The 24,781-nt window shown below is 45.7% G+C and overlaps 1 protein-coding gene across 2 annotated transcripts in view; it reads left to right on the top strand.

Moving 5' to 3' along the window:
• Nucleotides 1–396: 396 nt before the first annotated feature.
• Nucleotides 397–24,781, top strand: part of LOC144732882 (uncharacterized) — a 295,786-nt gene continuing 271,401 nt past the window's right edge. For both annotated transcript variants that reach the window (XM_078614545.1, XM_078614544.1), the window contains exon 1: nucleotides 397–998. In XM_078614545.1, the coding sequence (XP_078470671.1) occupies nucleotides 951–998 (48 nt within the window). In that variant the 5' untranslated portion in view covers nucleotides 397–950. The remainder of the gene's footprint in view (nucleotides 999–24,781) is intronic.

The following is a 24,781-nucleotide window of genomic DNA, read 5'->3' as shown; positions in this document are numbered from 1 at the left end:
GCATCTTTATCGGCAGCGCGGTGTGGGCCTTGAGACTACCGTCGAGTTCAAGATCACGACCTGTAGCGCTGTGGTGTGAAGATAAAACGTGGATGGGTGGGCGAGGGAAGATGGGTGGGCGGATGAGTGGGGCAGGTGGATGGCTGGATGGGTGGGGGGGGGGAAGTGGATGGCTGAGTGGGGGGAGGTGGATGGCTGAGTGGGTGGGGGGATGACTGGCTGGCTGGCTGGGAGGATGGCTGTGTGTTGGATTGCTGGTGGAGCGATGCACTTGGGGGAGGGTTGACGGTTGCGGGGTTGGGGGGGAGGAGTGGGGATTTGGGACCGGGTTTGAGGCTGCGTGGGTAAAATGGGCGGAGGAAGGCGGCCGCATGAAGGATGAAGAATGTGTGTGGGATTGCCTCCGCAGCCCAAACCGCGTAACGCGGTGATGCCGCGGCCACCGCTGCTGCTGCTGCTACTCCTCTCGCCTGCCCGATCCGATTGTTGCGCGTGTTCGCGGCGGATATTTTAAGTTTAAAAAAAAATGAACAAACAAAACACGTGAACGAATAAGCACGCAGGCGCGCACGCGAAGGGATCGGAGTACTGTACATTTGGGGGCTGGTTTTTTTTTTGTCCCCATTGGGCACAAAAATAGAAACGGAGCAGTTACAGCGCAGGGCTGCGTCAAGGGGGAGCGTGCGCTCGCTCGCTCGCCTGGCAGGAGCCCAACGTGTTACCAAAACGCATGCGGCGAAGAAGATGAAGAGCCATAATAATAATATAATAATAATAACGATGCACTAACCACGATATAAGCAAACGGCTGTGAACAGAGCCATGCAAACGCCGGTGTCCGTGCCGGGGATTTGAAACCGAAATCGTTTTTTTTTGTGTGTGTGTGTGGTGGTGCTGGTGGTTGTTGTCGGGGAACGGATAGCAAAAAGGAAGAGGGGTGCTGCTGGAAAATGGCAGCTGTCCTTTCGACGGAGCGCCAGGAGATCCCACTGATAGAGGTGGGTGCCTTGGATTCCCCGAGACGTCGTTACACTCCGTGGCAGGCGCGGAGAGTTGGTGGGTGTCGGTGGTGGTGATGATGATGAGTAGGAGACAAGCAAGTCAAGGTAAGTGGACAAATCCAAAGGCTTCTTTCAAAGCGCCGGGAACACACTCCGCTGTTGGAGGGAGTTGAAACTGCTGATTGTTGATGCCTGCTGCTATGCGTAATGCTTGCGGGTCGTTAAACCCCTCGCCTCTGTTATAGAACAATTGCGCTCAATTTTGTTCTTGCGTGTGATCGCATCGGGGACGTTCAGGTGACTAGATGCAAATGTCCGTGGTGTACTCGCCACGACGAGAGGGCTTTAGGAGTTACAATAGTTCGCGTAGTTTTGCTCCTCCGTTGAAGGAACGCGGGGACCCACAAGGCTCGTGTGTTTACTGTTGCGGTCGACATTCGGACTCCTGCTGCTGCTGCTTGCGTCTTTCATCTTTCCACGTTCACACGAAGGGGGGTGCCTGACGACTGGCAACGGCGTTGTCTCGTGCACTTGATGAGTTACATCACCCGACGATGAATGTCATAGCCGGGAGGTGATGCCAGGCGCTCGTCCGAGCCTCATTGCGCTTGTTGCATGTCGTCCGTTTGAACTTCTTTCGCACCGTACGTCGCCAACCGTGTTTGACCCAAAAAAACCTATATTTATAATAAGCACTGGCATGCTCTGTTGCGCGTGTGCAATGAAGTCAACTGCCACTTGTTTTGACAGCACTGCTCGGTGCTTGTGAGAAATCACGTGTAGTTTAGTGGGTGGGGGGCATAGTGGGGGAGGTGGACATTGTGGGGGGTGGGAATTGTGGGGGGGAGCATAGTGGGGGGGGAGGTGGGCATTGTGGGGGTGGGTGGGCATTGAGGGGGTGGTGAGCATTGTGGGGGGAGCATAGTGGGGTGGTGGGCATTGTGGGGGGGCATTGTGGGTGGGGGTGGGCATTGTGGGGGGGGGGGGCATTGTGGGGGGGGGGGGAATTGTGGGGGGGGTTGGGAATTGTGTGGGGGGGCATTGTGGGGGGGGCATTGTTGGGGTGGTGGGCATTGTGGGGGGGGGGGCATTGTGGGGGTGGTGGCCATTGTGGGGGGGGGGGGGTGGCCATTGTGGGGGTGGTGGGCATTGAGGGGGGGGGTGTGCATTGTAGGGGGGGTAGGCATTGTGAGGGGGGCATTGTGAGGGGGGGTGGGCTCTGTGGGTGGGGGGTGATCATTGTGAGGGGTGGTGGGCATAGTGGGGTGCCCACTGGGGCACCCACTGGGGCAAGGGAACTCAACTGGTGCGTGCCCCCATCCAGTGGCAATGCCCTTTGCCGATGGACGCCCACGCGTGCGGCGGCGCGCAGTGCCTTCCGCAATTATAATTGAGTGAGACTTGGAGATTTATTCTCCACATTGTCACCGCTTAATTATTTTCAACAATAGATGATTGCGCTGTGAGTTTTCTCTCTCTCTCTCGCTCTCTCTCTTTTCTCTCCTAGAGCAGCGATACACAGATCTGCATCCGCTAATTGACGATGTTTCTTTTTTATTGACGGTGGTGTAAATTAACAAATCGTTTCTCCCGGACCTCTCCGTGGGGCATTGCTTGAAAACTTTGCCCGGTCGTGCCTCGCTCCGTCACGGGAGGCCGCGGTGCTGTGCCCTGGGAGTCGTTGAGGATGCCCGTATCGTCATTGTCGCTTCCCTGGGTACGCATGCTGAATTACACTGATAATTATCGATGCGAGTAGTCGTATGACTAAAAAGTCGAGAGTGAGTGTGTGTGTACGTATGCTGAACTTCTCTCGCACCGCACGTAGCCAACCGTGGCTAATCGGAGGTGCGGGGAAGGACAGACCTGTTCTTCACCTGAGGACGGCTGCTTGCGTTGTGGCCGAAACGTCATGAGAATTATTTTATTATGTTTAATTTTTATTATTTTATTATTTCCATTCTACGTGACTTTACCGAACAAACCAAGAAGACACAAAAATCAGTTCTAAAGAAATTCGTTTTCTGTCTACATTTAAAAGTGCCTAGCTCCAGTGGCTTCCGAATATCGGAAGGAAGAGCGTTCCAGACGGCCGCAGAAGCGCCGAGCCAAAAGCCGCTGCCGCTTTGAGGACGATCGGAGTTCGCGTGATGGTTTATCCTGCTTGACGAGATCAGCTAAGGTATTGTGGTCACATTTTTTTGGGCAAGCACTTTGTGTGTGCAATGAGTGCCGAGCGTGTGGATATCGACATTGCAAACCAAGGACAACCCATGCAGACATGCATCAGAAACGCCGCTTTAAATAGAAATATTGACATCGAATAGGCGACGTTTTGGGTATGTGCTATGAAGATGGGTACATTGCCCGAAGCATCCCCAGTTAGATTTGTTTTCCTTTTAACACCACACTGTTATTGACGAAGGTATCGAGTTTTTTTTTATTTCTCGTGCCCCTGCACCACTGGTCACAGTAAATATGCGTGGTGGATATTGGCTGATTTTAAACGACAGTAGCGGAGGAGCGTTTGACTTAAGGGCGTATTGGGTTGTTTCGATATCAACGGATCAACACAGCCACCGTATCGTATTGCCTTTTGTCTATTCGTAATCAATGTGCTTCTCTACAAGATGCCAATCATTCTCAATTCGAATGCAATTCAATGTGCCTGCACTACCATATGATGTGCATGTCCTACCATACGAGTGCAATTCAATGTGCCTGTACTACCATACGATGTGCATGTCCTACCATACGAGTGCAATTCAATGTGCCTGTACTACCATACGATGTGCATGTCCTACCATACGAGTGCAATTCAATGTGCCTATCCTACCATACGATGTGCCTGCCCTACTATACGAATGCCATTCAATGTGCCTATCCTACCATACGAATGCAATTCAATGTGCCCGTCCTACCAGTGATCCACAGTCCTCAGTCAGCCAGGTTAGTAAGTGACCGTGCCTTAGTGTACGTACGTGTATAGAGATAGGAGGCTGGTGACAGTGGCGAGGTTAGTGGTGTATTTCAAGTATTCGGCTGCTGGGATAAACTTCCACGTGATGATGATGATGAGCCACTTCGTTGAGCTATTATTCGTGATAGCAAGGTCACTTCTGAAAGATGAGCCATGCAGCTCAGTGAGCCTTACCTGGTAAAATACACACGAAAAGAGCGCCCTTTTTAAATCCTTTATATTAAGTTCACTTGCTTGCTTGCTTGCGCGCTTACGACCGTGCAAATCTTTCGGTCGTTTTTTAACCCGCTTCCCGTGATCCAATCGAGCTGACATTTTGCACACAGACTCGTTGTGCGTGACAATTTATTTTCGTGAATTTTTTTTTCCAAAATTTTACACTTTTAGGAAAAAATAAAAATATTTAATTACCAATTGCTTAATGGTGGCAGGCAATCATCTGACCCATAGGTGGCAGCCATCTCAAGCCAGAGGACGAGAGGACTCTAGCCGCCACGCATATATAGGATTTATAGTGAAAAACTTTGTTTTTACGGGTACATTTTTTTCAAATAAGCTTGCTTATTTATCTGGTGATACATATTTGTGGTATTGCAATTGGTAGCCGAACTTAGTCTGTACTCACCAAGTAAACTCGGCTTAAAATATGTACTCATATATATTGTGTAAAATGAGATTTGACCACATTATGTGTGTTGTCTATCTGTATAAAATGCATGTTCTTGCTCTCATTACTTTAAACAACCCCTTAATATTGACAATATTAAGCTGGTTTAAATGCATTGGATTAAAGGGGTCTGACCATCATCCACAATTGTTTCTCATCATCGGGTGGATTTCCAAAGGAATTCCCTGCTATACTCTTTGGTTCTTTCGGTAAAGTCACGTAGGTAAAAAAATAAATGAAAATAAAAAAATAAAAAATAAAAATTAATGAAAATAAAAATAAAAAAATAAATTAAATCACGACGTTTCGGAGGCAACACAAGCTTCCGTCATCAGGTGGGACAACCACAGCAAAAAAATGTTTTACTGTAGTGGGCAGAGAGAGTTGTATGTGACAAGCGTTACATAGGGTAAGAGGGGGGGGGGGGGGAGGAGCCAGGGAGGAGGGATGCAGGGGGGGCGTGTGGGGTCGGGGGCGGGAGTTTAAGCTGTTGACGTTATTTTCGATGCATCCTTGCAGTCACGAAAACTTCAAATCTAGAATTCCCTCCTGATGGAGCAAAAAAGGCTTCGAACCACACGAGGATATTGTCCAACTTTTGGAAACGTCGCGAGCAAACCCTGTGAATGTATCTCTCTCGTGATTGATCTTGTGAAGTAGCAACTCCCCCACAATTAATCAGATGTGTGTGTCTTGCCGTGTGGTGCTGCGGTTAGAACTCTTGCCTCATAGTTAGAATCTTCTTGTTTTTTTCGGTAAAGTCACGTAGAAGGGAAGTAATAAAATAATAAAAATAAAACATAATAAAATAATTCTCGAAATCATAGAAGTTCACAAGTTTAAATTCTGGTGATGGGTCGACACCGCATTACATCCCTCTGGTGATCGATAAAATATTAACGATTTTTTGAGCATTCAACGGTGGGCACCCTATGGACTGGCGCCTATAATGGGGTTGTGGAATTGAAACACATTTCCTCAATTTCAGTGTAATATAATTTCAGTGTAATATCATATACTACTATAATAAGCCAAGAATCTGTGTCCCGCGCGTGACGTCACTTCACATGAGGCCCACCCCCGTCCTCATTAATATTCATGAGTGGTTGACGTCATTCCACATGCCGCACACCACAATAACCATGAAGGGGGTGACGTCACTCCACATGCCGCACCCCTCTACGATAACCATCAGCGGGTGACGTCACAACCCCCCCCCCCCCCCTCATTAATAATCATGAGCTGAACAATTTTTCTATTGAATATTTCAGATTTACTGCAATATACACCCGTCCTTGAACGCGCAAAAAAGCTAGTTTATTCATAATTACTTATTTATCCAGGAAAACTGCGCTGGGCTCTTTAGCAGGAGGGTCCTGCATTGGCCTTTCATGTTCAGATGTTTTCAGCCAACGAACGATGCGTGATGATTATGCACGTGGGACGAAAACCAGAGCACATGCGCGAGGGGGCAACGTTCAATCCCCGTACAGATGTAAACAGATTAAATTCACTTGCTGTACTGCCATCTCCTGGCGAGCCACGGTATATAGCATCTCCTTGGCGCCCACGGGAAGGGAGTTTCACAAGGTTCCTGCGATCCGCTGGCATGCCGAGTGATATGTGGCGAGTGATATTGTGGCGAGTGATATTGTATTTTGTTCTGTCTCGTTTGTTGTAACTTTTTGACCCACCCCTTACCGGACGTCTGTGAAAAAGAGCTTCATAGCTCATAGGATTTCTCCGCGATAAATAAATATTCTGATTCTGATATGAACTGGTCCTGGGTCTCCTCCACTGACCCACGCTGCACAGTCAGTCAGTATCCTTTATTTAAACACATTCCTGCGGAGGGAGCTGGTAGGAACGTTGGGTTGCTCGGTCAATGGCCAGGGTCAACTGCGGCGTGGTGTATTCCGCAAATATGGCCGACTGTGAGGGCGGGCACAAGCCGGCGTTTGTAGGTTAAACGTTGAGTTTTATAAGGGCACCACGGGGTGACCAGCCCCTCCCCACCCAGCCCCTCCCAACCCCACCCAGCCCCTCCCCACCCCACCCAGCCCCTCCCCACCCTCCCCACCCAGCCCCTCCCCATCCTCCCCTCTCCACCCAGCCCCACCCCTCCCACTTTTTGGATGCACGACGGACGGACACAATAATCCCCTGTGGGCTGGTGTAACCAGGAGGTTCCTACCAGTAGCAGGAGACAAAATAAACCCACTGAGAGCGTGAAACAGCGCTGCCTCTTTTGCAAGGGCAACCTGGAGTTACACCTCAGAATGTTACTTTTTTGTTAAGGAAATATGGACCTCCTTTAACAATCGTCTAATTAAAATAATTCAACGAGCCCAAGTCAAGAAGGTGAATTGCGCTATTTGAAGAGAAATTATTAAATACTCTCGACAAAACATGTAAAGCAATGTCAGGAAAGGTCAGTCAGACTCGGTTATGCAAGTAGAGGTAATGGAGAATATTGCACGAAATGTCGTACCATGTAAACTCACGAACTATAAGCTATTTTAATTTTACCAGGTAAGACCCACTGAATTATTTATATCTTTTTCAGAAGTGGCCTGGCCACAAATGATAGCTCAACGAAGTGGCTTATCACGTGGAAATTGATTGCAGCCAAATACTCTGATTGTATTTTATTATGTTCTATTTTTATTATTTTATTACTTTCCCTTCTTCGTGACTTTACCGAAAGAACCAAGAAGATGAATCCCTGCAAGTCACGAAAGCTTTAAATCGAAAAGAAGATGCACACTTAAAATATACAGGCATCTTCAGGTTCAAAATCGAACCCACGACCTCCTGCATACGAGGCGAGGCAGCTAACATCTGGCTGCAGGCCTGACTTGACACACTGCACAGGGAATCCTTCGTCAAAGAGTGGCATGACAAAGGGCTACAAATTAAGGCTGTTATTATTATTACTACTACGCAAAATTTGATGGCACCCAGAGTGCCTCGGGACACACTGCAACGAGCACACCATTTTCCTTGCACTCCTAACTGTCGCATCGAATACAGCACCGCGCTTGCCAAACTGTCTGCACGCAACCCTTGCCAAACTGTCTGCACGCAAGCCTTGCGTTAAATCGGTGTTCTTCACTAATTTTCAGAGGAGTGGGTGGAGGGGGGGGGGGTGCGAGCATTTTCACAAATAAGACATAATCAGTGCGAGGGGTGTGCCACATTTAAAACCATTGGGGGTTTGTGACATCACGATGATGGACTGGGGGTGTTGTCACATGTTGTGTCTTGTCAGGGGGGGGGGGGGGCATGTCTGGGGCCGACACGAAAGGACACCAGGGACCGCCAGTGGCCTGAGGGCCTTGCAATGAAGAACGCTGCGTTTAAATCATTCCCACCCATTCACCACTGGCGGTTTAATTTGGAATCGGAGGATGTTTCCCAGGGCGAAGTGTTTGATATCACACTTTGCATAACGTCGGCCACTTCCTCCCACCGACGATGCAGTGGTCCCATCAAACGTAAACTCGCCAAACCCATTCGGTTCATCCACTTGGCAACGAATGTCTTGTCGGGGCAACGGTAAACCACGAGGCTGCTATCTTGCTAACAGCTCTCCGTTGCTCTTTACACAATCGATTCATGTCACACATGTGTGAGATCCTCTTTGAAAAATGTAACGGGCAATTTTCAAAAGAATGGCTCCTTTTTTATTTATTTTTTCTCCACATCAGATTTTAACAATTTTTGGTCTTGCATCTTATTGCTGCCCCCCCCCCCTCCGATTCTTTTCACAGATTCACCACCAACTGCCACGGGGCACTGCTTTGGGTGACCTCTGCAAGATAAGTTAGGGTCTTGAAACAATGCAAGAATTGCGATGCAATGAGATAATCCCATCTTTCTGCCGAGACAGCCAGCCTGGCGATCTTGACGTGACAATCTTTTTTTTTGCGTGTCAATGAGTCACTATTTCAGCCCACTGGTGTGTCGGAGAGTAAATCCGCAACATTTCCAATTGGAGTTTGACGTTTCGTGGGTAATTTGATCCAGCATCATGGGGCGATATTGCCAGAATTCTGCGATGATGCTGAATGTAATTACCAGCAAAACGTACTCAAATTGTAAATGTTGCGGATTTTACTCTCCAATACACCGGCGGGCAGAAGTAGTAAACTAATTGGCGCGTCTTGTTTACACGACAACCCTTACTAATTGGCTGTGGCGGGTGGTGGCGGGTTAACGACGCAATTTATTCTTATGCCATCTAACCCATAGATCCTTTATTTGACCAATATTGGTCGCGAAAGCCTACACGTCAAATTTTTATTTTGGTCTTTTAGCTGGTTTGCTTGCTTCTCCAGATGCTATTGAATCTTGCCCATACAAGTGTAACTGGCGTATGTGACGCAGGATAAGTTAATGGAGGCAACACGTATTTAATACAATTAAATTCAATGCAGCAGAGTAACGACTCTAACACTCGAAGAGGTATCGGCCTCTTCACCCGGTCTATTAGAGGAAGTGTTCCCCAGCTAACGCTCCCCGTTAACTCCTTGCTTCCCTCTATCCTAGACATTCCCCAATTGTAGGCTAACTAACCTGGCCCAGCTTCGGCGCAGGTTCCGACCCTCAGCCACACGAGTCTGGCCCTTACAAGGACATCAGACCTCGCTGCTCTGAGGTCGCACCACTGGCTTGCCCTGCTCGGCCCTTACAAGGACAGCGAGTCAGGGGAGTTCCAGGTCTAGCTAGCTGTGGCCTTCAGTCTTCACTGGCTCTTCATCTTGATCTGTACCCAACGACTGCCTCGAGCTCTCTCGCTCTCCGCCTTATATACCAACATGCCCTCGAGGGGGGCGGGGCTGTGTGGGATCCCAGCCTCCCCCCCACACAGCCCCCCAGGGCGGTAACCGTTTGCGGACGTGGATGTAGACACCCCAGTGTAACTGCCCGTTTCTCCCCGTTACGTAACACCTCTACACAAGCATTACGCCGGCTTATTCCGCCACGCGGAACACAGGTGTTGTAGACCATGTCGTGGGCAGCTTAGGGCAGTGCATCAAAATCCTTTCGTTGTACGATACTCTGCTCCCCCCATTCATTCTCCCTGCCTTCACCTGCCCGCGATAAAGTATGGCGAAAGAACCTCCATCCAGCAGTGGATTGGCAAAAGACTGCACGATTGCATCGCATCGCGTCAATGTGCACGGCAACAAACCCCCGGAATGGGGAATGTGAATACTCCGTCAAAAGATATCACACCTGGCATCATGTCAGCTGTCTGGCCCTGTGTAAGAAACGAAAAAAGTGAAATCGACAGTACTTTATTAATAAAGAATTATTGCTCATTTTCATTACAACTCGCGAAATAACCCTATTGTAACCTCCCGCAACTCCAACTTAATACATTAACCCCATCCCCTTTGCCTCGATCCCGAAGACCTTATCTTAATTGCCTTTTTTTAAATCAAAATATAATTAATCCTCATGCGCCTTAGTCACCAGTATTATCGGGCACTTTCGGTGATCGAGGCGTTCCACGAACCCCAACTTGGCTCGGCGTTTTAACGTTATTTAATGTCGCATTCTAACATCGCGCGCGCGCGCTCCATCCTTTGCAAGGTTACAAAAGTGCTGCAGCCGTTTGAACGTTATAAGAACACCGAATGTGTGAGCTTTGTGCGCAGAACAATGTTCCGCTAATTGGTTACTGGGTTGTCATTTGTCTTTGCTAAAAAAACGTAAATACGCGGCAACTATTAACCCGGCATACGCCCTAGTGGACACACTCGAATGCAGCCCGTCGTCACTTCCTGACGTGTGCTGCTGCACCTCCGTGAACGCCTCGCGTCTGGACGAGTGTGACGCTGCGGTTAGATGGAGCGATCGAGCACTGGAAACAGAGGGTCACGGGGTTCAAGTGGCGTTGCTGTTCACACCGAACGTACGACGGGCCGAAGTCCGGTGGCAGTCCGCAACGCGACTGCCGCGGTCGCTGTGCATCATGTGATCCAACACTGCCCGCTCCGCCGATTCACGGGCAATATCACGGACTCATATTCTTAGGTTTTTTCGGTAAAGTCACGTGGGTACATAACAAAGGCTCAGTCCTTTGTTATAACAAAGGCTCAGTCCTTTGTTATGTAGACTACCCGTAGTTTCAAGCCGCACCAACCTTACCATAATAATAAAAAAAGGAGGCCTGTCCTGGCTCCTCCCCCCTCAACCAGTATATATACGGGGTAGTATCTCTTGGAATTTCTCATTTACTTGATACAGCAAGCGTGCTGTGACGGTTCCACCTGAAGACGGAAGCTTGTGTTGCCTCCGAAACTTCGTGATTTTTTTATTTTTTTATTTTACTTTTATTAATTTTAATTGTTTACCCACGTGACTTTACCAAAAAAACCTAAGAATATGAATCCTTGCAGTCACGAAAGCTTCAAATCTAGAATATCACGGACATCCGAAACTAAACTACTTTCTTTTACTACCCAGGTAAGGCTCACCAAGCTATGTAGCTCTTTGCCAGACGCAACCCGGCTGTCACAAATGATAGCTCAATGAAGAGGCTTGTCGCGTGGAAATGTATCGCGGCCAAATACTTTGAACGCGTGTTGTTGATTCTAAATGTGGAAGGGAAAAACCAGAGGACGCGGAGATGAAATCCACGCAACCACGGGGAAAACGTGCAAACTCCAAATAACAGGCATCAGGGTTGAGATTGAACCCACAACCTCCTGCATACCAGGCGAGCTAGTTAACATTTTGCCACCAGGCCTCCACGGAGGCCATTGATTAGATTAATCACCTGGATATCCGTGGACTCGCACATTATCTGGCCTTCATCATCCTCAAAACATGGGTCTCACTCATCCCCCGGACACCAAGGAACGCATCCCTCAATTTGGGTGCCGCAGTGAGTGACGAGATGTTAATTCCCTCGCCTAGTATGCAGGAGGTCGTGGCTTCAAACTTGAACCTCACGCCTGTTGTATATTTAAAGATTGCATGTTCTCCCCGTGGTCGCGTGTATTTTTCTCTGGGTCCTCCGGTTTTTCCCTCCACATTGAGAATCGACGTGTGTTTGGCATAATTTGGCTGCTATAAATGTCCACACGATGAGCCACTTCGTTGAGCTATCATTTGTAGGCCAGGTCGCTTCTGAAAAAGAGTCGTATTACTCAGTGGGCCTGACCTGGTGAAATAAAAATATTTAAAATAGTCGCTCATTGCCCCCCCCCACCCCCCGGAACCAAGACTGTCCTGGAAGAACGTCGTGTGGCAGCATTAGATCCGCCAGCGTCAGATTCGACCGGCGTTAGATCCACCGGCGTTAGATCCCACCAGCGTTAGATCCACCGGCGTTAGATCCCGCCAGCATCAGATTCCACCGGCGTTAGATCCACCGGCGTTAGATCCCACCAGCGTTAGATCCCACCAGCGTTAGATCCCACCAGCGTTAGATCCACCAGCGTTAGATCCACCGGCGTTAGATCCACCGGCGTTAGATCCCACCAGCGTTAGATCCGCCAGCGTTAGATCCACCGGCGTTAGATCCCACCAGCGTTAGATCCGCCAGCGTTAGATCCACCGGCGTTAGATCCACCGGCGTTAGATCCACCAGCGTTAGATCACACCAGCGTTAGATCCACCAGCGTTAGATCCACCGCTACCTTTAAGCGACAGCTGAAGGTTTCTCATCTTTTCTATCGGATGGTTATCAGGAGGAACGGCAAGGCAAGCCTGGCTCTGGGCCTCGGAACCACGACTGGATAATTTGCTTTTCGTGAAAGTGTGTGCCATTATTCATGGTTTTATTAATTATTGTTATTATACGCAGAGGAGAAGAAGAAGGGTTCAAATCACGCGTAAGGGTAAACTGAGATATTTAATCCACCTGGAGTGGTCACTTTTGAGGGAATTCAAGGATGGAGAGAGAGGCGATGAGACGGGGAGATGGGCACATGCAGACTTTCCGCAAAAGTGGCTGAGGGTTACCAATTGAAACGATTGCCGTGGAGAGACATTTTGACCTTTGAATTGAAGTGTGACTGATGCATGTGTATCACACTCGTGCCTGTTCATCATTGATTTTTATCTTTCAGATTAATTCTGTAGTTGGAACCCCCATTGGGATTAGCCACAGGCACAGGGAAGCAGTCTTTCAATCAACGCCAAATCGATACTGCAGCCTCATATCCCATAATGCCTCAGCAAACAAACGCCCTTTCAGTGTTGCAGTGGCAGGGTCGAGTATTTTCCTGTGTTCAGTGAAGCAATTTACATCTACAATATACTCAATATTCTTGGTTCTTTCGGTAAAGTCACATAGATAGAAAACTAAAATTAAAAGCAAAAAACCACGACGTTTCGATCACAACACAAGACCACATATAGAGAGACACACAGACAGAGGCACACACACACAGAGAGACACAGAGAGAGACACACACACACACAGAGACACATAGAGGGAGACACACACCTAGAGAGACACACAGAAAGAGAGACACACACAGAGGGACATACCCAGAGAGAGATACACACAGAAAGACACACCCACACACAGAGAGAGACACACATACACACAAAGAGACACAAGAGAGAGCGAGACATGTAGGGACACACACAGAGAGAGACACACACAACAACATCACAGCCAGTTATAGTTTGCTAAAAAACGACAGCCCTGCCACATCGAAAGAAAATTAACCCGTAAAAACAAAGTTTTTCACTATAAATCCTTTATATGCGTGGCGGCTAGAGTCCTCTCGTCATCTGGCTTGAAATGACTGCTACCTATGGGTCAGATGATTGCATTGCACCATTAAGTAATTGGTAAATAAATATAATATTTTTGTCCTAAAAAGTGTAATGTTTTGGGGAATTTCACGAGCATTAATTGTCACGCACAACGAGTCTGTGTGGAAAATGTCAGCTTGATTGGATCACGGGAAGTGGGTTAAAAAACGACCGAAAGATTTGCACGGTTGTAAGCAAGCAAGCAAGCGAACTTAATATAAAGGATTTAAAAAAGGGAAACGTTGGCGTTGTTAGTGAGACATTTAGCCCGTTAAAGTAAAGACATTAAATTGGTCATGTAAGTTGGTAATGTAACTCAGAGAGTCGGAAATAACTGCTGGCAATGGCAGGTAGGATGGAAACATCAACAACCAGTTAAGGCTATACCTGGTTAATAACGTCCTTCCAATGATTGCTCAATTTGTACCCATCTTCTCGGTTGAAGTTATGTCTGAGTTTATATATCTGGATGGCTTCATGAACAAATCTTTGATGGTAGCCCGAAGGTTTGCAGAGTACCTTGGTCTCGGAAAAAACAATGTCGTGGGAGCCCACCGCGTTCAAGCAGCGATCAGCCACGGCATAGGTATTGGTTCTGCCCAGAGGTGTGGACTCGAGTCATGTGACTTGGACTCGAGTCAGACTCGAGTCATGAATTTGATGACTTGCGACTCGACTTGGACTTGCATAACAATGACTTTGTCCCACCTATGAGATGTGGACTCGAGTCATGTGACTTGGACTCGAGTCAGACTCGAGTCATGAATTTGATGACTTGCGACTCGACTTGGACTTGCATAACAATGACTTTGTCCCACCTCTGGTTCTGCCGTGTTTCAAATCTGCCTTGTGTTCGCGAACACGGTCCGAGACATGTCGTTGCGTTTCCCCAATGTAACTGCTACCGCAGACACAACTTAGTTTGTAGACGCCAGGGTATTGCATGTCAGGAATCACATCTTTCACAGATGGGATCAGGTCACGGATTTTGTGTACTGTGTTGAATCGAACCTGAATCTTGCGTTTGTTCAAGGTTTTGGAAATATTTTTGGTAACCTCTGCTATGTATGGCAAGGTGATGGTTTTGATTTGGTCCTCAGGTGGTTCTCTACCCGTGGTTGGGGATACAGCTTTGCGGATTGTGCAGTCCGAATATCCATTAATCTTGAGGGCTTGGTGTACGTGTTCCAGTTCACTGGATAGGTGGTGCTGGTCGGAGATGCAATGGGCCCTATGGTGTATTGCTTTGATGAGGGAATTCTTCTGGGTTGGATGGTGGTGGGAATCAGGCCTCAGATAGGAATCGGTGTGGGTGGCTTTCCTGTAGACAGTGTCCCAACGAGCCATCAGGTCTCTTTTTGATTAAAACATCCAGGAATGGTAGCTTGCCATCATTTTACACTTCCATTTGATAGATGGGTGTATGGAATTGATGTGGTTGAAAAATTGGTTCAGTGCTGACAGGCCATGTGGCCAAATGACGAACGTGTCATGTACGTATCTCTTACAAGGAGGGATGTAGGGTGGATGTCTGGCTGGCATCTGTCTCAAATTTCTCCATGAAAACATTCGCTATCACGGGCAATAAGGAAGAACCCATTGGGGTACCCTCATTTTGTTTGTAGAATGTACCATTCCAGGTGAAGAAAGTGTTGGTAAGGCAGTGCCTCGCCAAAGTTAGTACATCAGGATTCAGTCCCTGTTGAACCAAGTCTTCAATGATTGCAATGGTGTCAGGTACAGGCAATGCTAGAAGACGTCTCCCATTTTCTCAGTTGCCCAAAACGCGGACCAAAAATTAAATCGATTGATCTCTGGCTAAACCCTTCCAAAGTGGCGACACAATGCCGCCTATAAACAGAAAGTGCGAGGAAAACAACAACAACAATGTCATCACTCTTTTTCAATTGAGCGAGTTCAAAACGCTCGTCCTTACTGATGTTGCTTTTTGGTTTCTTAGCGTTTTTGAGGATAGCAGCGATTTCAGATCTTGCAACGTCTGCCAGGATGTGTCTCAAATCTTTTAGGGCTACGTCGACCTGGGCAATGATATCATCAACTGGAATGTGTTTAGGGCTGACTGCGAAATTCAACCCTTTAGCTAGTACCGATTTTAGGCTGTCGGAAATTGGGCTGTTACTGTGATTGAGAACAATCTTGTTAACATCTAACTTTTTAAGGTGTGGCTCTGGCTTCTTTTTTGACACGAGTTTGAATTTAGCAATCAGGTTAACTTTACATTTGGTTGACATTGAAGTGGCTGAAAAAACTGTCACGTTATCTACATGGTCCCAATCAGATGTGGACATTTTTTCTGTTAATGCTGAGTGTGGTTGTCAGAGAGTCTTGTCTAAATTATCAAGTTCAAATCGGAGCAGTCTCATTGTCTCTGAGATTAAAGCTAGGCTAGCCCTAAACAAGGATCCGTTTAGCGTTAGGAAAAGTGACAGCAGCAGATATGAGTGTAAAGGCGATCGGTGTTACATTATCTAAAAGATTCGAGGAATGGCCTTCAATCCTAGCAGATGGAAAGGTTTTTACTTTATGTATTATTCATTTGTCCTCGTATATTGTCAAAAAACAAAGTTCTCTCGTGGTTTCTGTAATTTGTGTTGGCTGCTTTCAAGCAAAGCCATTTCCATAGATGTTTGCATACCCACTTGTGTTTGCGAGCAGACTAATGAAGGCCATGGGATTTATTTGTCGGATGATTGTTGTTTTGCATTTGCAATTCCTGCACTGAAAACAATGACTCATTACATTTATTTTTATGAGAACATTTCCTCTTTAAAATACAAATCATTATGTTTCGTAATTTTCATCATGTCCACTTGTTAAAATATATAGGGTGTCGTGTGATTGATGTATTTAGGGTACCATACAATTTCTTTATACGTAGCATCTAAATGTCACCGCATCTAATTGTGCAGTACACAACAGTGTGATATGTTCATCATGTACGTTGAACTTCTTTTGCAACTGTCCGTAGCCAAGCATGCTAACACTATGTAACACAATTTTTGTTCCTGGGTAGTAAGTGTTATTTCATAATTGCTTATACCTAAAAAGTATAGAAAATGGATATTCAATTTTGACTTAAAACTTTCACGTGAACCATCTGAGGATCCAATCAAAACCATCACCCTGCCATACATAGCAGGGGTAACCAAAAATATTTCCAAAATCATAAACAAACACAAGATCCAGGTCCGATTTAACACAGTACATAAAATTCTTGATCTGATCCTATCTGTGAAGGACAATTTTCGTGACATGCAATATCCCGGCATCTACAAACTAAGCTGTATCTGCGGCAGCAGTTACATTGGGGAAACTAAGCGACATGTCTTGGACCGTGTTCGTGAACATATGGCAGAAATCTTGACTTAAAGCTTTCGTGACTGCAGGAATTCATATTCTTTGGGTCTTTCGGTAAAGTCACGTAGATAGAAACAAATAATAACAATAAAATAATAAAAATGAAAATAAAGTGAATAAAAAAAAATTAAAATATCACGAAGTTTCGATCACAACACAAGCAATCATCATCAGGACTGCCACACAGGCAATCGTCATGATGTGTTTTTTTATTCACTTTATTTTCATTATTTTATTGTTATTATTTTTTCTATCTATGTGACTTTACCGAAAGACCCAAAGAACATAAGGCCGGTTTGAAACACAGTAGGACCAATACTTCTGCCGTGGCTGATCATTATTTTAATGCAGCTGGCTCACACAAAATTGATTTCTCTAAGACGATGGTTACTTATGCAAGCCTACTGGCTATCAACTAGGATTCGTTCATGTAGCCATCCATATAAACAGACACAGACACAATTTTAACCGAGAGGATGGTTATAGACTCGGCAACCATTGGAAAGATGTCATCAACCACTTTGGGTCATGACTTGACTTGTGTTTTCTTGTCAATCAACCTCCACCGTCAGCAGTGTGCTGTGTGGAGCGGGGTGCAGGGATTTCCTGGCAGCCCTTTGCTGCATTGGCATTGCTGCTGCGTTGGCATTGCTGCTGCATTGGCATTGTTGCTGCGTTGGCATTGCTGCTGCATTGGCATTGTTGCTGCATTGGCATTGCTGCTGCGTTGGCATTGCTGCTGCGTTGGCATTGCTGCTGCGTTGGCATTGCTGCTGCGTTGGCATTGCTGCTGCGTTGGCATTGCTGCTGCGTTGGCATTGCTGCTGCGTTGGCATTGCTGCTGCATTGGCATTGTTGCTGCGTTGGCATTGCTGCTGCATTGGCAATGCTGCTGCATTGGCATTGCTGCTGCAATGCATACTTCACTGTTGGTGGCCATGTGAATACATTTGAGTGGCTAAAGTGGTGCCAAGTAATGGCGAGTCCGGACGGAGCTTGTGGTGTTAGCGGAGAGGGTGGGCACGCGGCGAGGGATGAGTTTGGTGGGTGGAGATCGAGGATGGTAGATTAGCGCGGTTGGCTACGTATGGATGTAAATGTAGGAGGAGAGTTGTTCATACGTGACAACTAACAGGGTAGCGTAAGAGTTCACAGTGCTGGAGAGAGATTTAGGAGGTTCCAGCACCGCTTGAGATCAGCACAGAGCAGAGATCCGATGTAGGGAGTTAAGTAGAGTTGACGTGAGATTTTCACGTGAGACTTTCGTGTCTGTGTCTGAATTTCGGTGTGTAAATTGCCTTAACGTTGCATGTTAATTGGCCTAATGTTGCGTCTGCTGACCCATATGGTGAGCATGCGATCTTCCTTGCATTCAACAAATGTCAAGTCACCGTCAGGGCTCACAGATTGGGCAATTTTGATTTAAAGCTTTCGTGACTGCAGGGATTCATCTTCTTGGTTCTTTCGGTAAAGTCACGTAGAATGGAAACAAGACGCTGTCTCCCCGACAGACCTGGTCTTCACCTGATGACGGCTGCTTGCGTTGTGGCCGAAACGTCGTGAGAATTATTTTATTATGTTTTATTCTATTATTTTTTTTATTGTTTCCGTTCTACGTGACTTTACCGAAAGAACCAAGAAGATTGGGCAATGTTTTGCACAAATTTGGTAGGAGGTTTTTTTTTATGTTTTTTTAAGCTGCTATTAAAATGCGATTCAGAAGAAGAAGACTAATAAGAAAATTACTTTTAAAAAGTACTTGGGCATTTTGTGGGGCTCGCTTTTGCGAAAAAGGTAACTTTCATAACAAAGGTTTCATGGGGTTGTATATTTGTCTGCGAGAGCCTTACGTGTTAACCTGAGGCGACTTTCATTCCTTCTGCCCAAAGGTTTGGGCGCTGTTGCCAAATAAACTCCGATAGCCCTGGTTTACGGTGGTCTGCCAGCCCCAGTGATTAATGGGAGGGTACTGAACTCAATTGGATGCCCTGAGCCACGAGGCGGGAATTTTTGCATTGCTATGTTGCGGGCCAGTCTCTCCATTGAATCACAAAGAGTGTATTACCACGGGGCATAAACTGTTTTTTATTAAGGCCTGAAAGGGAATTCTAGAATCAAAGTTGTACGTTAAATGGGGGCGTCTGACATCGAAGCGATTGATCAATCTAAATCCATCATTGTGCTCACGATCGACACATCAGAACTTGTGTGAAAGAATCCATGTAAGTGTATGCAAATTATATGCTACTGTTGCATTTAGGCGAATGGTATGAGCAAAAGTCTGCAATTGAGGCTAAATAAAAAAAAACACAAGAAAGATGATAACAACTAGACAAACAGAGTATTGCTCTGCTGGTGTTTGCAGTCGTGTTGCTCTACAGCACTTCGATGTGCTGTACCACGTGGTGTTCAGTACGATGTCCGACGTTTCGGTGGGGAGCGGTAGTGTAGCGGTTGGCGCGCTGCACGACGAACCCGGTGACCCGAGTTCGATTCCCGGTCTTGGCTACCACCATTGATAGCAAATATCTGAACCAGTCCTGGGCCTCCCCTAGGTCAACTCAGCCTCAAATTAGTACCTGGTGTGGTGTGTAAATATCACCACTGTGGAGATAAAGGTGGCCGGGCTTGGTGTTGGCATGTTAATTTGTATTCATATGTTGTTTTTTGCTGATTTTATGTGAACGAAAAGACACAAATTCGCCCGTTTTCTCATTGAAAATAGGTAAATTTCAAAACATCACTGTCCTGGTCACAAAAGCAAATTTGTGGGGAATAATATCCATTTTCTTTACTTTTGAGGCATAAGCAATTGAACCTTATGGCGGTACCCAAGGGAACCACAGTACCCCGGCTCTCGCATAATGTCCGTGATGCAGTCACTTTTAGTCTGTTGATGGTCGGCGATGCGGCAATCGACTCATCTCGACGAGCTGTACACGATGCACCGCCACGGTGCGTACCGCGAGCGTTCAGGGTTTCGGCGCAATCGTCCTCGCTGCGTTTTGACATCGCGGAGTGGCACCGATGTCGGATTGATTGGTACCCCAGTCCGCAGGGTTAAGTTTACCCCTGCAAAAAATAGTGTCCAAGAAATAAAATATTGAATTGTTTCGGCCATTTTGTATTATTTAGTACCCTGGGGTACCGCCGCCATAAGGATCAATTAGGAAATTCAAGTTTCATGTATTAGGTATAGAGCCCTGTGAGCCATTCGGCTCTTGAATCGGGTGCAACCGCAACAAACAAAAACATGAACAAGAAAACATCTTAAAGTGACTATGTGACTATGTGCAAACAGAAAATCCAAGAAAAGACAGCAAAATATTGCAGAAAAAGCACCGTACACCAACGCTGTGTGCAAAAATTCCAGTGGGATGCTAGTCAAACAACAACAAGCACAAGACAACTTAGATTAAGGCCATCAGTCTAACTCCATACTAAATAACACTTACTACCCAGGAACAAAAAAAAGATTGCTACACAGTGTTATTTATCGGGCTCAGAGTTTTGCAATAGAAAAAAAAACTCCTCATATTTGTCGATTATTATACGTAACTGGAGTAGATTTATTTAAACACATTCAAATTCCCTAGAAAATATATGGTTTCTGTCAATGAATGAAAAGTAGATTTTAAATGCTCGAATTTTGGCATCAGTTTGACATTTTTTTAAACATAACTTCAAAATCATAATTAGCCCCCTTCTTTAGATGGCTGGGAGTTGAGCTTTCAGTTTTAATTACAAAAGTTTAACATTATCGGGTTTAAAATTGTGGTATGTGTGTGTTGCGGTCACATTAAATAAAAATTAAAAAAATCTGTAATGGAGTGCTGCAGAAGATAATTGTGGCCGCTGCACTTTGTTACGTTTCCCATGTTTGACTAAACTGGACATGTTCGGTGTTTGCGAATCGGCATCCGGTTTCATGCCCACGTGGTTTTTTTTTGTTTTAAACGCTCGTTAATTGGCTGAAAACATCTTAATATACAGAGGACTGCAGAGCGTGGGCAATTGTTGGTAAGCTCCGGCTCTCGCTGCTTGGTTGCTGCCTTGCAGCTCGACCTTTGGTTCTTCTGAGATTTTGAGATATATCTTGCAAGAACGACAACGCTATAAAAATAAACAAACATTTGTATTATTATCCAGCAAAACAGGTGTATACTTTATTAAAACAATATTCAAACCCTTTTGTATATCTACAAATTGGAACTTCATTGAATTGAATCTAAATAATAATTAGCGCAATGGGCTTGACTTTAAATAAACTGACCGATTTGCATCATTTTCCAGTATCATTCCACAGCCAGATGAAGGGTCCCCACACATCTTTCGGTCGCAATCGTTGTTTGACCATACTTCATCATGCCGGTGGTGGTCACTGCAGATTGATGAAGGGGAGAGGGGGGGGTGGAAGGAGGTGGGGTAGGCAGTACCAGTTTGGATATTGCCTACCAACGGTGTTAGCGATCGTCGGGAATTGAACTCAGGCCACCAGGTGCGTAGTGCCGTGCGGTAGTCTCCGTGCTGTGCCGATGCTCTGTAACTCCTCTTCCCCTTCAAGACGTCTTCAATGGAGCAATCGAATAACTGAAACGGCACGAGCGTGCATTTATTGAACTTGTTGGAAAGCATTAAATCTCATGAAATAATTGCACGTGACAATCAATCGTCCCGAAATTGAATTTCTTCTCCGACGCGAGAAATGTTTGCCGGCAACTAAGGAATAAAGAAACTCCGTCACAATAATTGCAGATTGATTGGAAATTACAACTCGTATAACTCACTGTCAATCAATATACCCCACAGCGCACGTCGTTGTAATTAAAGATCTCACTTATAATGTTAGCGGTGTTTATGTAAAGAAGTATTTATAACGGCGCCCTTCCAGTTGATGGCTTCCCGCCTGATTGACGAGTGTGGAATCTTGTCCGCGACTTTTGCCGTGCCCCATTATAGCCTCTACTCATCAATTAATTCGTCGAAGGCAGAATGAGTGATATTTGTGTAATTTACACATGTACGTATCTATGTTGAACTTCTTTCGCGCCGTACGGAGTCAACCGTGGCTAATTGGAGATGCGGGGGGAGGACAATAAATTAAACAGAAAAAGCGTTTCTAAAGAAATGTTTTCTTCATCTAGATGTAAACGCGCAGAGCTACCAATGGCTTCCACTTTTTGGACACTTGACAATGATTTTTCACTGCACAGTTGGCAAAATGCAGATTTTTTTTAAATGCCTAAATATGTATCCCATCACGTGTCCAAAAAAAATGCAAATGAGTGATGTCATATGAACTCGAGCAGGCTTGAGCAGGACACGTCATGGTTAAAAAATTTACCCGTAAAAACGAAGTTTTTCACTATAAATCCTTTATATGCGTGGCATCGGTTTTATTTTATTATTCATTTCTGTTTTTCTTGAGTAAGAGTTTCATTTTTATCACATTGGTATTTAAAATTAAATATGAAATAAACAATTCCTAAAAAGTGGAAAATTTTTCACGAAAATAAATTGTCACACACAACGAGTCTGTGTGCAAAATGTCAGCTCGATTGGATCACGGGAAGTGGGTTAAAAAACGACCGAAAGATTTGCACGGTCGTAAGCGCGCAAGCGCGCAAGCAAGTGAACTTAATATAAAGGATTTAAAAAGATTCACGGTTGCTGGGCGAGACTGGTGGCTGAATGGCAGGCAAAGGAGGCAATGTACCTCCGGTGGAGATGGAGCGTTGACATTGGGATAATGTTCAGGAGGGAGATGGACTGTGGCTTCAAACGACCTTGAGGGACGGCCAGGCTTCAGTCAGCAATAGATAGACCATGGCTCATGATGATGAGGATGATGCACATCGTGAATGTGTTTCAGGCTGTGGCCAAAATTTGCAGAGAAGCAGCTATGGATATTTTTGTTGAAAATGAGAAAAAATCATTCGGCTGCGTTCGAATCTTGTACGCAATGTGTCTGTTGTAAAATATAACTGGCACAGCGACTTGTACGTTATACTCACAATCACAGGATTGCAATGTCAGTGGCTATCTGCTGTGTTCTTGTTTTTGGTTAGAAGCAAGGACGACCGCTTTGACATCTGTGAAATAAACCCCGCTTCTTCCGCTTTTCGGGTTAATATGATTGTAGAAATATAGGGCACGCGAATTTGCGACCGTATAAATGCGTTGTCTTTGTGACAAACTCCCCCCCCCCCATGCCTCCCCCCACCTATTATATAACAAAGAACAAATAATATTACATTGAACAAAAATGCAATGACATGTTTAAAATATCTATTTCCAGCCGTTTGCTAATGAAAAAAAGCCACCGGCCTAGACTTGGTTTAATCTCGTTATTTGCGTGATAAAATGGGGTTAACCTGTGAAGTTAAATGGGATGTACTCTCCTTTGATGGCACACGCGTTACACTGTCCATGCATATGCACGGTTTCACATGAAGCTTCATTTTTGTGCAACGGTTGCGCACATGAAAGGGTGCTGTCAGAGTAAAGTCTCCCTCTGTGTGCCACTATGAAAGAGTTTCAGTGAGCTCTCATCTCCTTCTAATGTTTTCTAAGTTAATTATGAAGGGAGCGAATAACGGAATTCATTAATGCATTAATCTGCGTGACTAAATTTTGGAGTAGACATTCGTTACGCGCTTTTAATGGCCGAGCAGCAAGCGTGTACGTGTGGGTGTTTGAGACTGAATCGACGTTGGCAGAGTTCCAAGGACTCTTCAAGGTCACAATTCCAAAATTGATTTGCATAAGGCTGAGTCTGCACTCCCTGTTCAACTGTAAAGCACCTGCGGCAATGGCGAAACGGGTTCGGATGTGGTGGGGTGAACAGCAGCCGATTGGTATTACGAAGCGCTCTATCCCGAAATATTTCGGAAAAGTTTAAAGTCGGGGTCGTGGCTAAGGAAAAAGGCGCCCTGGAATTCATGATGGGGATGTGTGTCTGAAATGCGACTTGATAGTAACGGGGTGCTGGATAAGGTTGTGGATTCAAATCCTGATCTCGGGTCGACCTCAGATCATCATTCTTCCAGGGTTAATACAATGATGATAATAATAATGTGCTTCACTTATCCACAAAAAGCCTTAATCAGTCTCAAGGCTCTTCTATAGGAAAGTGGTTTTTGGCATGGGCGATGAAACCAGAGTAACTTGGGAAGCCCCACACCTAAAAGGGGATAGGACACTCAAAGTACAGCACGGAATTTATTTCATCTGTTACAGCACTGATTTGGCCACATCACAACGCAAGCCTCTAACGCCTGCAATCTCTCTTCAGAGTTCGAACCAGTCTTTTAATCATGCTCGGATTTTGAGATGGATGACATCAGGCACATTCAGAGGGTGATTTGATCACGGTGCCAAATCAAGTTTTGGAAAGTCAACGGCGGTCATGGAGATGGAGAAAAACGGTCCCTGCCATTGGATTTGTAAATTACATCATTAGCTCAGGGTCACCAGCAGAGGCGATAACCGGCAGCAGGCAGATGCGTTGACACTTGGAATGTTTCCTTGGCAACTGAGGCTAGGGGTTGGTGGATTGTTGCAGGGATGGAGAAAAATAAATTGAAGTGTGAATGCTGGCATCTCGGGGTGATGTATCACTTGGCAGTCGTGTATCGTGAGTATGACGAACAGGCTTTGGGATGGAAGAGAGCAGCTGTTGACCTTACCAAAGTCATCATCTCCTTATCGCCTTCAGGAAACGGCATTTTCGATACATATTGCTGTGCATGTTTCTTCGCTGACAAATCACTTTGGAAGACTTCATTGGCGATTGTTTTTCCCTTCGCAATTTCTATAATAGAAACAAATGTTCTCCCATTGATTCTGAATAATTATTTACCATTTTATTTTGTACATGTAAAGTGCAAAGGGGTCCCTGTGAGAAGCCAACCTTGAGCCGATCGAGTTTGCTGCCGCTTATAACCGTGGAGAAAAAAATATTTAAAAAAT

This window comes from Lampetra planeri, chromosome 44, assembly GCF_965212315.1.
Source record: "Lampetra planeri chromosome 44, kcLamPlan1.2.h2, whole genome shotgun sequence".
NCBI classification, from domain to species: domain Eukaryota; kingdom Metazoa; phylum Chordata; class Hyperoartia; order Petromyzontiformes; family Petromyzontidae; genus Lampetra; species Lampetra planeri.
Note: the sequence above shows the minus strand (reverse complement) of the source record. Positions and strands in the feature narration are given on the sequence as shown.